At 41.7% G+C, this 13470-nt stretch overlaps 1 protein-coding gene across 25 annotated transcripts in view; it reads right to left on the bottom strand.

Moving 5' to 3' along the window:
* ARPP21 (cAMP regulated phosphoprotein 21) overlaps positions 1-13470 on the bottom strand; it is a 142015-nt gene that overhangs the window by 58340 nt on the left and 70205 nt on the right. For 13 of the 25 annotated variants that reach the window (XM_064418801.1, XM_064418848.1, XM_064418789.1 and 10 more), the window contains 4 exons: positions 10334-10367; positions 9078-9165; positions 8204-8260; positions 5503-5735 (listed from right to left, as the gene is read on the bottom strand). In XM_064418801.1, coding sequence (XP_064274871.1) covers positions 5503-5735; positions 8204-8260; positions 9078-9165; positions 10334-10367 — 412 coding nt within the window. Of the gene's footprint in view, positions 1-5502; positions 5736-8203; positions 8264-9077; positions 9166-10333; positions 10372-13470 lie in introns of all 25 variants that reach the window. The other 12 variants (XM_064418897.1, XM_064418930.1, XM_064418892.1 and 9 more) reach the window with 8 other exon arrangements.

The following is a 13470-nucleotide window of genomic DNA, read 5'->3' on the forward strand; positions in this document are numbered from 1 at the left end:
TGTGTCCTGGCTTTGAAGGTGTCTGTTTGTTTTGACATCCAGTCTTGCTCTTCTTCCCCACTTCTTCCTTTTATCCTGCTCCTCTTTCATTCTTTTTGTACCTCGGCTAGCTTTCCAGTTTAAACACATTCCTTAAAAAAGTCAAAGCATTTAAAAAAGAACATGGAATTTTAATGTCACTGTTTTAAAAATGTATTATAAGAGCTTTCATTTGAAAGCAATTTGGGGTTTGACATCTACAGGGTGCAGATGCATTTATAAGTATTGGCATGCTTCACAAGTCTCTTCTTCAATACATTTCCTAAGTGCATCCTTTTTACTATGCTTGATTTTAACACTAAAATGGCTTCTTAAAAATATTGCCCTTGCAATTAGATGTCTCCTCCAAACTGGATTTACGTGACACCGTTTTAAATGCTCTGCACCTCTGCAACGCAATGTTGCAGTGAAATACATTTACCTGCACTCTACTTAAGGTAAAATGATTAAAAAAAAAAAAGTATAGCAAGAGCCTGTTCTTCCTCCTTCATTCTTGCACATCAAATTCAGTTCTGATGCTATTCAAATATTCATGGGAGGCAAAGAAATCTGGAAGTGAAACCATGCTCTATTCCAAAATTCAAGCCCCACTGTATAGCTTATTTTGTCTATATTCAAATAAAAAATACACTAGAGTGTAGTTTCAGAACTACATACACACTGAAATTGCACCCTGCCATCCTTATGGGCACATCCCATAAACAGACAGTACACATGATAGGGAGGATTCTGTCATTTCTCCACCTGGCTGAATACAGGGATGAAGAGACAGGGGCAATGGCAACAAGCACGGCAGGCAGGTCCCCTGTGTGGTTACCTCACTCTCTCAGGGGCCCTGGGATAACAGATGTGAGGCTCTGCAAGTGGAACCAAACAACAGCAAGGATGGAGGTTCACTTGGTTGGAGGTTAATTCAGACTGCTCCCTGCACCAAAATTGCTTCGATATAGAACAAAAGATGGGTCATGATCATGGGAGATTCGCTTCTGAAGGGAACAGAAGGCCTAACATGCTGATTAAACTCACTTCTTGGGGTTGTCTGTTGCCTCCTTGGTGCCAGAGTTAAAGATGTGAAAAGAAAATGTTTTTACTCTGAGACAGCTTTCAGTTCATCATCCATTACTGATTTTTCAGTTAGGCAGCAATGAAGTCCCAACAAGAAGTCCATGGGAAATCAAGAGACTTCAGGGCCTTGGGATGATTGGTTAAGGGATCAGGAGAAAAAAGCAGTGCTCTCCTCTGCCCTTCCAGTTGCAGGGACTGATGAAGGACTAGCCAGCAGATTAAGAACAGACTCTGAGCCTGGTGTCATTGACTTTTGGGGTTTTAACCATGGGTTGGTTTAGAGAACACCAAGACTAGACAGACAGATTACACCTGTCTGTCAAAAGGGGGAAAAGTATCTTTGCAGAGGAGTTATCAGGTCTTTAAACTAGATTTGAAATGCAAAAGGGATGTTCTGCAGCATGCCAATGTTTAAGGGAAGATGTGCTAGTGAGGTTCTTTGGTTGGACATCTCAGTGGAGGCAGGGGATGGAGAGGCATGTGGCAGCGAAGACACAAAGGTTACTGATGTGCTAGAAATTAAAGAAGTGCCTGAGATTTATCAGTAGGAATTACAGCTTCTTCCCACAAAAAGGGGGCAGGATCAGTAAGTCAATTTAAGGGCATCTACAGCAAAGCACACAGCGTGGGTAACAAAACACTCATGCTGGCCCAGCCAGCATGAGTTTATGAAAGGCAGGTCCTACTTAACTAACCCAATCTCCTATGACAAGGTGACCCACTTAGTGAATGAGGGAAAGGCTGTGGTTGTTGTCTACCTGGACTTCAGAAAAGCTGTTTTCAACAGGAGGAGCTGGAAGTAACTGCACTGCAGGATAGCTGTGACACCATCACATGGTGGGATGACTCGCACAAGGGGAGGGCTGCAGTGGATGGCTGGAAATGCCGCTGAAGGCATACACAAGGAAGGATATATGGTGGGATATGCCGTGTGCATTAGAGGGTGTTTTGATTGTCTAGAGCTTGACAGTGGTGATGAAAGGGTTGTGTGTTTATGGACAGAAATCAGAGAAAATGCCAACAAAGCAGATGTCAGGGTGGGAGTTTGTTACAGACCCAAGCAAGATGAAGAAGCAGATGCAATGTTCTATAAGCAAATGAGAGAAGTCTCACAATCACTGTCCCTTGTTCTTGCATATGACTTTGACTTAGCAGATAACTGCTGGAAATAGGACACTGCAGTGAGGAAACAGTCTAAGAGGTTCCTCCAGTGTGTGGAAGGTAACTTCCAGGCACAGCTGGTAAGGGACCCAGCTAGGGAAGGTGCCCCACTGGGCCTGTTTTTGTGAACAAAGAAGGACTTGTGGGTGATGTGATGGTTGGAGGTTTTACTGGGCACAGTGACCACAAAACAGTTTTCAGTTCTCAGAGAAGCAGGGAGAGGGGTCTGCAGATTGGCTACCTTGGACTTTCAGAGGGAGATTTTGGCCTTGGGAGGCAGTCCTGATGGACAAAGGAGTCCAGGAAGGCTGGACAGTCTGCAAGAAGGACATCTTAAAGGCACAGGAGCAGGTTGGAACCATGTGCTAAAAGGCAAGCCAGCATGGAACACAGACATTGTGGCTCAGCGTAAAAAATGGTTATGAAAGGAGAAAATTAGAAAGGCCAAAGATCAGCTAGAACTTAATCTGGCTACTCAAAAGACACCAAAAATGTTTTCATAAACACATTAGCAACAAAAGGAAAGCTAAATATGATCTTCATCCTTTATAGGTTGGAGAGGGAAACACGGTCACAAAGATTAAGAAAAAGACTAAGGTATTTAATGCCTTCTTTGTCCCAGCCTGTAATATCCAGACCTGTTTTCTGGATACCCAGTCCCCAGAGCCAGAAAACAGAGACAGGGAGCAGAACAAGGCTCTTATAATCCAAGGACTAAGTTAGTGATGTGCTACACCACTTAGACCCACACAAGTCTATGAGGTCAGATGGGATCCACCCAAGGGTTCTGAGGGAAAGGGTGGAAGTGCTCACTGAGCCACACTTCATCACCTATCAGCAGTCCCAGTGGGATGGCCCAGTTGAGTGGAAGCTAGAAAATGTGACACTCACCCACAAGAAGAGCCACAAGGAGCATGTGGGGAACTAAAGGCCCATCAGTCTGACTTTGGTGTGAGAAAACTTATGGAGTAGACCCTCTGCAGTGCCATTATGTGGCATGTACAGGACAATCAGGCAACAGGGCCCAGCCAGCATGAGTTTATGAAAGGCAGGTCCTACTTAACTAACCCAATCTCCTATGACAAGGTGACCCACTTAGTGAATGAGGGAAAGGCTGTGGTTGTTGTCTACCTGGACTTCAGAAAAGCTGTTTTCAACACTGTTTTTCATAGCACTTTCCTGGAAAATCTAGCAGCTCATCACCAAGATGGGTGTATAGTTCCCCCTGGCTGATGGCCAGGTCCAGAGTAGGGGTGAATGAAATTGGAAGCTGATCACAAGTGGTGCTCCCTAGGGCCAGTCCTGTTTAATGTCTTTATCCATGATCTGGACAAGGGGATCAAATGCATCCTCTAAGGAAGTTTGCAGATGATACCAAGCTGGGAGGGAGTGTGGATCTGCTGGAGGTAAAAAGGCTTTATAGAAGGATCTGGACAAGCTGGAGCAATGGGCTGAAGCTAATTTTGTCATTCAATGAGACGAAGTACCAGATCCTGCCCTTGGGTCACAATCCCATTTAGGGCTACAGGTTTGGAAAGAATTGCCAGTGGAAAAGGACCTGAAGGTGTTGGTCATCAGCCAGCTGGGTACGAGCCAGCATAGTTGCCAAGAAGGCCAATGACATCCTGGCCTGTATCAGCAATAGTGTGTTCAGCAGGACCAGGGCAGTGATTGTCCCCTTGTACTTGGCAGTGGTGAGGTCACACCTCAAATCCTGCATCCAGTTCAGGATCCCTCAATACAAGGACACTGAGGTGCTTGGAGCATGTCCACAGAAGGGCAGTGGAGCTGGTGATGGGCCTGGAGCACAAGTCTGATGAGGAGTGGCTGAGAGAACTGGCTTAGAAGCTCAGAGTTCTTCTGGCTCTCTACAACTACATTAAAAGAGGTTGTAGCAAGGTGGGGCTTGTTCTCTTCTTCCAGGGAACAAGTGACAGGATGATGGGTAATGGCCTCAAGTTTCTAGAGGGGATGTTTACGCTGGATACTAGGAAAAAAATTATTCAGTGAAAAAATTGTCAAGCATTGTAACAGACTATTCAGGGAAGTGGCTGAGTCACCATATAAGTGTGACCCTTGGGAGCATGATTTAGAGGTGCACTTGACCATGTTATGCTAATGGTTGGACTTCATAACCTCAAAGGTCTTTTCAACTCAAGTGACTTTATGATTGTCTAAAATTTTAAACTATGTTCAACCTCCAGAGATCTAAAATGTAATTATTATGTCAATGGCTTTATTTATTTATTCTAAAAACTCAATTCCCCAGCATCCTGAACCACACAAAAGCTAGTGTAAAATTTGGGGGATAGGAGTGAAATCTGATCAACTCAGGTTTGATAAACTGGGTGTAAATTAAATACCATCCATAAAACAGTCTCAAGCTGAAAGAGCACTAAGTGCTATGTATTGATTACCATTTGTCCTGCACTATAGGTATCAAATGAACCAATCTGATGGAATCATCTGATGGCCTCATTATTTATTATGCACTTTCAACTTAAAGTACAATAGAATAGCTTAATGGCATAGTTTGAAATTACTTAGATCCAGACCCTGTGACTCACTCATATGTTAATGTACTCATAAAGTTAATGCAAATAAATGCAGAATTCCCACCAGATTTGTAGTCTCCTTAAAGGAAGCTTTTGTTTAATGGGAGTTAAACAAGAAAATTGAGAGATTTTGGGACTTCTGTGAACCTACCATGGCCTCAACTGCCACCACCAAGGCAGAGGCTGTACTCCAAAATACAAAATGTTCTTGTATTTCTCCTCAGATATCTGACATTTAATTATTCGCAACTCAAAAATATTAAGATTAATAAAAAGGTAAAATCTGTGCTTTCTCTGAAAGGAGTACCATCTTTTCAGGATACAGTGCAGTATGTGTATGGCATATACTATACTATATGTACACATACTCTGCTCCAGGGAAAGCCTACCTCTCCTATGATTTGCAAACCTCATGCACTGCATTTTTATTGATTCCTAAAAACTCAGGAGCAGGTACTCAGATACTAGCATCCACAGAGGGACATACACATCTCCTGTGTACAGGAAACACAACTGTTTATGTATTTTGCCACCTACTCCAACCATGAGGGTCAGACCACCTGGTCTCTGAAGGTCCCTTCCAACCCAAACCATTGTGTGACAGACCATACTCAGACAAGCACCAGCACAGCCATTTATCACCACACAACAAGAAGCACTGTGAACCCAGTTCAGTACTAGCTACCTGTTTTAGACAGTTTGCCGGTACTTCTGTTGCTTGATGAGCTATCTCCTCTTGTCAGGACGGTTATCCCACCAAAACTGGCTGTCTTTGTTATGGCTGGCTTCAAATTTCGATTTGAGCTGTCCGAGTCTGTGCTGCTCCATGGCCTCTGGTGGTCTGCCCACTTCAATTCGTTCTCTGTACTGCTCTGTCGACTGCCAGATGTCTTCCCAATGCTGTCTCTGTTGCCCCTACAGATATCATGAAACAAAGATTTATACACAAGTAAAACCATGTCAAGGCAAAGTCTATCTTCAGGTACCCTGCAGCAAACCTAATAAATTAAAAGGAGATACTCTTCCTTTACAAAAGCAGGTCTGAAATGGGATTTGACCCCCACACTTATCTGCCTTCAGCATGTAAACACAGCTACGCCCTTTTTACATGCACAACACTTACCACCCTCCCCTTTTGGATATCTCCTCAGAGCACTTTACCAGATGGGGCTGACAGAGCAGTATTATGCAGCACTGATGCACCATTTCTGCTGCCCATTGAGTGTCTTCCTTCAGCAAGCCCCTCATCACTTCTCACTTTGCATCCACTGTGATGTTTTTCCCACCAACTTCACCTGCACTCTACCTTTGTCTTCATATCCTTGCTTCTATAACAGCTTTCTCCCAGTCATTATCAGCTTTGTGAGCTCATCCAAAGCCTTGCCTGAACATGTGCCCTCTCAGTGTGACCCCAATCTCTTCACTGCTAATGCTTCACTTAGAGACCCACAAGTCAGTTTACTTTGTTTCCACTCTGCACAGAATAATAATGAAATTTCCTGGGTAGAAGCTGCCTGTCGTTGAACAGTTGCAGAGCACCCAGGGTACTGTGAGTAACAACACAGTAAATTCTGTGATCAGAATTTGGCTTATTTATGGTAGACTACTTACACTGTACTGCTAAAATGACAGAACCAAAATGCCTACCACGGCTTAGTGCACCATGACTGTTATCCCAAGTGGTGCTCATAACACTGTATTTGTCATATATTGCAGTATAATATCTTGCAGGCTCAAAACTCTTTCTACAGATCAAAAGGATGGGACTGTATCTATTTAATTTTTTTTGTTCCCTTTTTCCTTGTGGACTTGGTTCATGATTTTAATTTGGAGAACCTGCTGATCTGTGTCACTTGGGACATGAAGGAGGCAGCATGTCAAAGATGGAATCAGGCTGTTGCATTCCTCGCCTGTAACAGAGTCTCTCTCAGATGTGATCAGCAGTATAAACCTGTTGACCTTTGCTAGACCCACACAGTGGGAAAGCACAAAGAGAAACAGCACAGAAGCAACAACACAAAACAGGGACAAAGAATTTAAAAATAAATAATCCTTTAAGATTTAATATGAAAAAACCCCCCCGAAGTATAGTATTTACAGACCCTTTTGTACTCTTGTGCTTAGAAATTAACAATTATCTTCTATTTATATGCTAGAGAAAAATAGCGAAAGAAACAGAATGCTATTGTATCCCCCTTATCTGTGGCTATGAGTTACAAAAATTTCTTTTATTTCCCCTAACTCAGACATCAGCTATTAAGAGTGTGTGTGTGTAGACACCTCCTAAATCCTGCATGCCCAGTCCAAGACTCTCAGGTCATCAAGACTAACCCAAAGTAAGGAGGAAGCTTTTTTTGCCTGCTGCCTGTGGTCATGGGGTGCAGAAGCAGACACTTCAGCTCTGCTCCTTATCTGGTGTAATCTCTCCATCTCCTCTGTGGCTGCTGTGATGACATGCAGACTCAGCAACCACACATCAAATTTTCTCCTCACACATCCATTTCTCCTCACAGTGAAAAACTATGTAATATAAATGATATATGTTTGAAGTGACATATGCAAACCCCAATGCACACAGACATCTAGTGAATATCTGCCTTGCTGTCCATGTGCCTTAATAGATGAAGGGCACACTTCTGAAAGCATCGATTCCTTCTGCCTCCTCTGCTTAAGACTTGTGGCAGCTGACTGACTCTTAAAGCAGCCTGGTTGATGTGAATTGAATGTGTGAGAGCTCATGGTGGGGGAAGACAACCTTTCTAAAACTCTCAGAAGAACACTGTCATCACCAGATTCAGACTTCCACTGATTAAGTGTGTCAATTGGTAGAACTGCTCTCCATGAAAACAGGGACCGAATTTTACTGATTTCATGTTGGCCTGCTCGGGATGCTCTTTGGGATATGGGATGCATCTGGATGTGTGGAAGGAATTGGAGTTGAGAAGATGAACTTAACACAAAAAAGTTTCAAAACACAGATACTTCAGATAAGGGAACTTCAATCAGTTCTGCTTCAATGTACTTTTACTTCAGCTTTTAATGAACCAACAAAAGGGAAAAAGGTCAGTCTATGAAACGTGCCTGTCATATATACTCCAGGAAAAATGGAACCTCTTCAATCTCTCCCAGATAGTCACAGTCTGAGCAGCCAGGAAGCTGAAAATCTCATGTGGTTCCTGAGGCCGTGACCCAAAGCAAAGGGTCCTGTTACCTCTTCATTCAGAGAACATGGGAAGAGTGGGGTGGAACTCTGTTCTCCATGCTCCTTTCCAACCAGCAAACTGACATACCCACACATGTCAAGGTGTGCCTTGTCAAGGACGCAGATAGAATCACAAGTGGGATACACTGGGAAATAAATATTAAATAAAATTCATACAAACCTAAACAGCTGTCTTTTCTTATGCATATCATTGCATATGCTACTGTCTTCCAACAGCCTACTGAAAAATGAAAAGAAAGATTATGCTAAAAAACATGGTAATTCAAATTTATCTGATCTGTAAAGTTTTATTTGATTTCTAGATACATTTTTCAATTTGTGTTAGATTCAGTTTAAAGAACCAAGGCTAAAAATGCCCCCTCCTCCCTCTCCCATAGCTGTACACAGTCAACTGAACATAAGAAACATCATCCAGCGAGGCTGAGGGCCAATTTAGCATTTCCTGTTACTGAGAAAGGTAATTCTCAGAATATACAGAACCATTCCATCCAAAGGAAAATTCATAAAAATATCACCTAATAAGAACATTAAAAAATGCAAGCCAGCAAAATACTGCATATGTAATTTTAAGTACTTGCTAAGTCACTTGGAAGTATTTACAGCTCAGAGAAAAGCTCAGATCCTCTGACAAAAAAGAAAGGCAAAGCACTTAAATGCACACCTAACTTTCAACACAGCCAATCAACAGGATTGCTCATGTGCACGGATCTAAGTACAAGGTTAAGTGCTTCACTGATCAAAGGCTGTAGGGCATGCAGCAAGAAAAAGCAGTGTTCTGCAGAATGCAGCTGAAGTCTCCCTCAGGACAACAACAGTGCAGGCAGTACAGTTTACAACCTGGCCTTTTAGTGGTCTCCACTTGGGTATGCATTCTCACACTGGGCCGGTCAGTCAGCTCCCGGGTTTAAGGACAGCAAACCACATGCAAATACCAGAACTGACCACATTCTCCTGCACACAGGTGTGGGATTGAATGCATAAACCAGGGGAGGCTGGGCTATAGCGTTCATGGTTTATCCCATAAAGGTACCCACCCTACCCTTGGCAGTGCAGCCTCTGAGTGCTTTCCGTGCTGACTTGGAAGTGTGAACAACTGTGTCATCTTTGTTGCCCCAATCTCCCCTGAGAGGGAAAAACAGGTTTATGGGAGCATCTGCTTTAGGTTTTATGGGTTCCTCTGTCAGAATTTTGATTTATTTTGATAAAACATATCTCCATAGTCACAACACAGAAGCAGCAGCTGAGGAAATACCCTTGGCCCTCAGAATATGAGGTAGTTACATGACAGTGGCCATGATCTCCTGAGGGCCTTCCCTCATTCCACTTACAGAAATGTCCATCAGAAAAGCTGGTTTATACCATTACTGTGGAGTCATTTTCTATGAGAACAGCTTCACCCATAAATGCATCTGACAGATGTAAGGATGGACAGAGAACAAGTACTGTGAGAGAGAGCCTCCCCTTATTCAAGGAGGAGGTGATAAACAGTTTGTAAGCTGTGCAGGACAGACTTGGGTCAGCACCGCTCAAACACTCACCAATTAAATTCCTCACTTTTGGTTAAAATCCTTATATGTCATAAAGGTGCACAATTTTTAAGATTTTTAACACAGTTAAGCTATTTTACGACTGTTATGGAGCCAACACTTCATATTCAACATTTCAAACACAGTTTACCCTTCCCTTTTGCTTTGAGTGGATTTAACATAACAAAAATAACATTCACAAGCATTATCATGCAGTAATGCAAAGTAGCAGTGAGCTCAAATATCACCAACTCATTACTACACTGCAGCAATAAAGCAGGAACTTGTGTGGAACTTGTGAACCTTCACAAGCAACAAGTGATGTCAGTGCTGCTGCTCAGTCTCACAGGAGAGCAGGTTAAACAACAGACACCCAAGCCTGGTGTTTCATAAATACAGTCATCCAGCCACTGCTAGAGTGCTTTTTAAAGATCAGTAAGTTAAATACTAAAGGCACTCCAGAGACAGAATGGTCACTTGAAATGAAAGCTTAGGTGCCCCCACCCCCAATCTGCTTTTTAAACTGAAATGCAAAAGCCTCAGGAAAGCAGCAGTAATACTTTATCTCCTCAGATACCATACTGCAAGGCAAGCTCTAGTACCCCCTCTTAAAGCACAAAACCACTGCAGATAATATGGACTGCAAATTTGCTCAACAGTCTTCACATTAGGATAAATAAGTATAGAACTACAGATAGACAAAAAAAAAAATTAAGAGAAACAGCTAAGTTTAGCACACACACACAAAATAAAGCTATTTTTACCTGTTTTCCACAAAAAGGTTTTCCTGGGAGCAAACTGACTGAAAAATAAAAAAGGCATTGTATCAGACGTTCTAGATATGCTCTGCTGTTCCAATTTCTTCCTTGATTTTAGAATTACCTCCCCTGCTCAGGCTTAAGGGGATTTCAATTCATGCATCATTTGCATTTGCAGAAGACAAGAGGGGCTAAAAAGGTCAAGAATAAGGTCAGGCCAGTAAAATAAATTCCATGCATTACAACACATTGCCAATGAGGTGTCTCAGTTTGGGAACAAACTGAAACTTCTCAGCCGAGAGATCTGAAGAAGGCACTATGTGCAAAATACTGGCAATTTGAAGGGAAAAAATGTTTTTCCTGCATAATATAAGGTTCCACTGGTCTGGCCTAGCACCTCAAAATAAAACTGCAGGATAGCAAAGAGCTGTAGATAGGAAGGACAAACAGAAGGAAAGCATGCAGAATTTACAAAGTTCCTCAAAGGGAGAGAAGGTACTGCAGTACTTAGAAATAGTGTGTGATTTCACATTTTACAGTTGGAGAGGGAATATTGAGATATAAAATGATAATAACCTTCTTAATGATAATATTAACAACAATCATAGCAAGATGGCTCTCTGCTGGAGGACTTAGATCTCAAAAAAGGTGAAGGACTCAGAAGAAATAAATCCTATGGGCAAGTGTATATGTCTTTCAGAATTACTTAATTTTTTATGCAGAGAAATGAAGCTGTGCTCAATTTCCCATTAATAATTCTCCCTTCTTTGATTTTTTTATTTCCCTTCTATTTCATGTTTGGTAGACAAAAAGCCTCACAGTTATCACTGGATTATATCTCAATGAGGTACAGAGGAAAGAATAGTCAGCACTTGCACTGAATTTAAACAAAAGGCAGGTAAAGGAAGGAGGACACCAGAGATCATAGTCATTAGTTCTGTAACAACAGGACTCAGCCCAAAGAATAATAAAATGCCATCGTTAACTGTGTCAAATTTTAACAGTATGGAATAGGCACAGATTTTGGATATTTCTGTTTTGTAAAGGGTGAGCTAGTGACCCACTCAAGAGTGTTGGTCAATGAGAGAAGCAACACCCTGATCATTCTTAATGGTCCAGCTGATGCCAGGATAAAGTTTTCCCTTGACACCACAGCTAGTGCTGCCCCATCAATCTACAAAAGGAAGAAATTTATCCCTGAGATGGCACTACAATTTCTCACTAGAGTGTAATTCACCCACTCAGAATCCACATTAGGGAACATCTGACAGTTCTGTGGGTTTCCCAAGTGTGCTCCCACCCTGCACTCCTGCTAAATTTGCAAGGCACTGGGCTGCATCAGGGGCAGTATGTTTCTCCTTAGCATGAAGCCTCAGGACATCAGAAGCAAGTTCTCCATTGGCAGGAACCAAACTCCCACCATCTACAGCAGACCTAGGGTTTCACCTCAGGCTAAGAGAAGATATAAACTGCTTCACCTAAAACCAGTGGGATCCTTTGTACAACTACAACACTGTGTCTTCTCTCTTTTTATGTACTTTACTCAGGTAGCAGGTTTCATTAACAAATGTTCAGAATTCAGCATGGTCTAACTGTGCTGAAGCAAAAAGCCCCAGAAAAGCATACTGAAATCACCCCATGGGCTTTTACAACCTCAGCTGTGGGGTCATCATCTCAAGCTTCATGATGGACATCTGTACATTGACTTCTGTGCAGTCACGTTCCAAAGGACAGGATTACAGTTATTCTTACAGAAAAATCTTTGCTTAGACCAGAGTACTGGACTGTGTACCCACAAAGTTACAAAAGCAATGGGGCCTGGGATGCACTTGTCTGTATTTATTTTATTTTATTAAAGTTTTTTAAGAGACTGGGGCATAAAGCAGAATAAATATCTGGGATTTATATTTTATCAAGCAAGCAGAAGGTCTGCTTCCTTCTCAGTGTCTTGGTGGGAACCACTATCAAGTGTATTACAGACTTTAAACAGAGTCCATAATAATTCAATTTGTCTTCTTGGTTGATGATGTTGGCCCAGTGCCACACTGTGTCAACACATTTTCTGGAATTTTTTCTTCAGTAGAGGTGTGAGGCTGAGAGGCACAGAAGACAGGCACTTTTTTATTATTTTATTCTTACTGTTAAAAATCAAGTGGCTAAGCAGCTCTGGATAGAAATTAAGCTACTACAAGTTCAGGACTCACCTTCCTGATGTACAGCATCAACAGTGCTCAATTTAAAGCACTAGGAAAGCTTAAATACCCAGCAGAGAGGTTGTCAAAAAATCCTTAAAACACTTGACTCTTGTTTACCCTTTAAACAGAGTGGCAACAAACCTACTAGATAAAAAAAAAAATTATATAATATCACCTACAAGTTAGTGTTCTTGGAGATCTCTGTGTGCAACATTTCCAGTAGGATGCTCTGTATGACTAATTGTTATTTATGAAATGAGTATTTCACTTTTCCAATTTCCAAGAACCTTTTAAAGCCTCACCTGGAAAATGTGCATCAGTTCTGCCAGTGCACTAGATATACTGGGAGTTGCTATTCTTGTTTTTAATTACATTAGCAAACACAGATAACTATTAACATGCAGCAATATCCTGCAATGGATACCATCAGGTAATAATTTTCATGTCAGTTAACAAGACATGATAGATCTCGGGCTTCCAACTAATGCTTGTTATTTGATCTGCAGCCACAAAGAAAGTCTCTGTACACCGGTACAGGAGTTTTAGTACCTATAGGTTTATGATGACCAGCAAGAGGTGTGTCTTTGATTTGTTTTTTACTAATTTTAAGCCCTCTTCTTCTTAATCTTTCTACACTAGCGGGATAGAACAGGCTGAAGCCACATCTACAGGTATTTCTTTTGTTCCTGTCTTTAATCAGAGACTGATAAAGATTCTCTGAGTTTTCTTATCTAGAGGAATAATAACCAACTGTACCTAAAGGATCTTGTTCTTTAGAATACACTCCTTGGTGAAAAATAGCCACTACAGTTGACAACAGAAAATAAAGAGCATGGTGTATTTCCTTTAATAAGTTCCATGTGTACCATGGGCAATTCCAGCATTTGTGTAAGTAAGAAAATATCTACATTTTTCAGTGAAGACAGAATGATTCCCAGAGAATGCATT

This window comes from Passer domesticus, chromosome 1 (assembly GCF_036417665.1).
Source record: "Passer domesticus isolate bPasDom1 chromosome 1, bPasDom1.hap1, whole genome shotgun sequence".
NCBI classification, from domain to species: Eukaryota; Metazoa; Chordata; class Aves; order Passeriformes; family Passeridae; genus Passer; species Passer domesticus.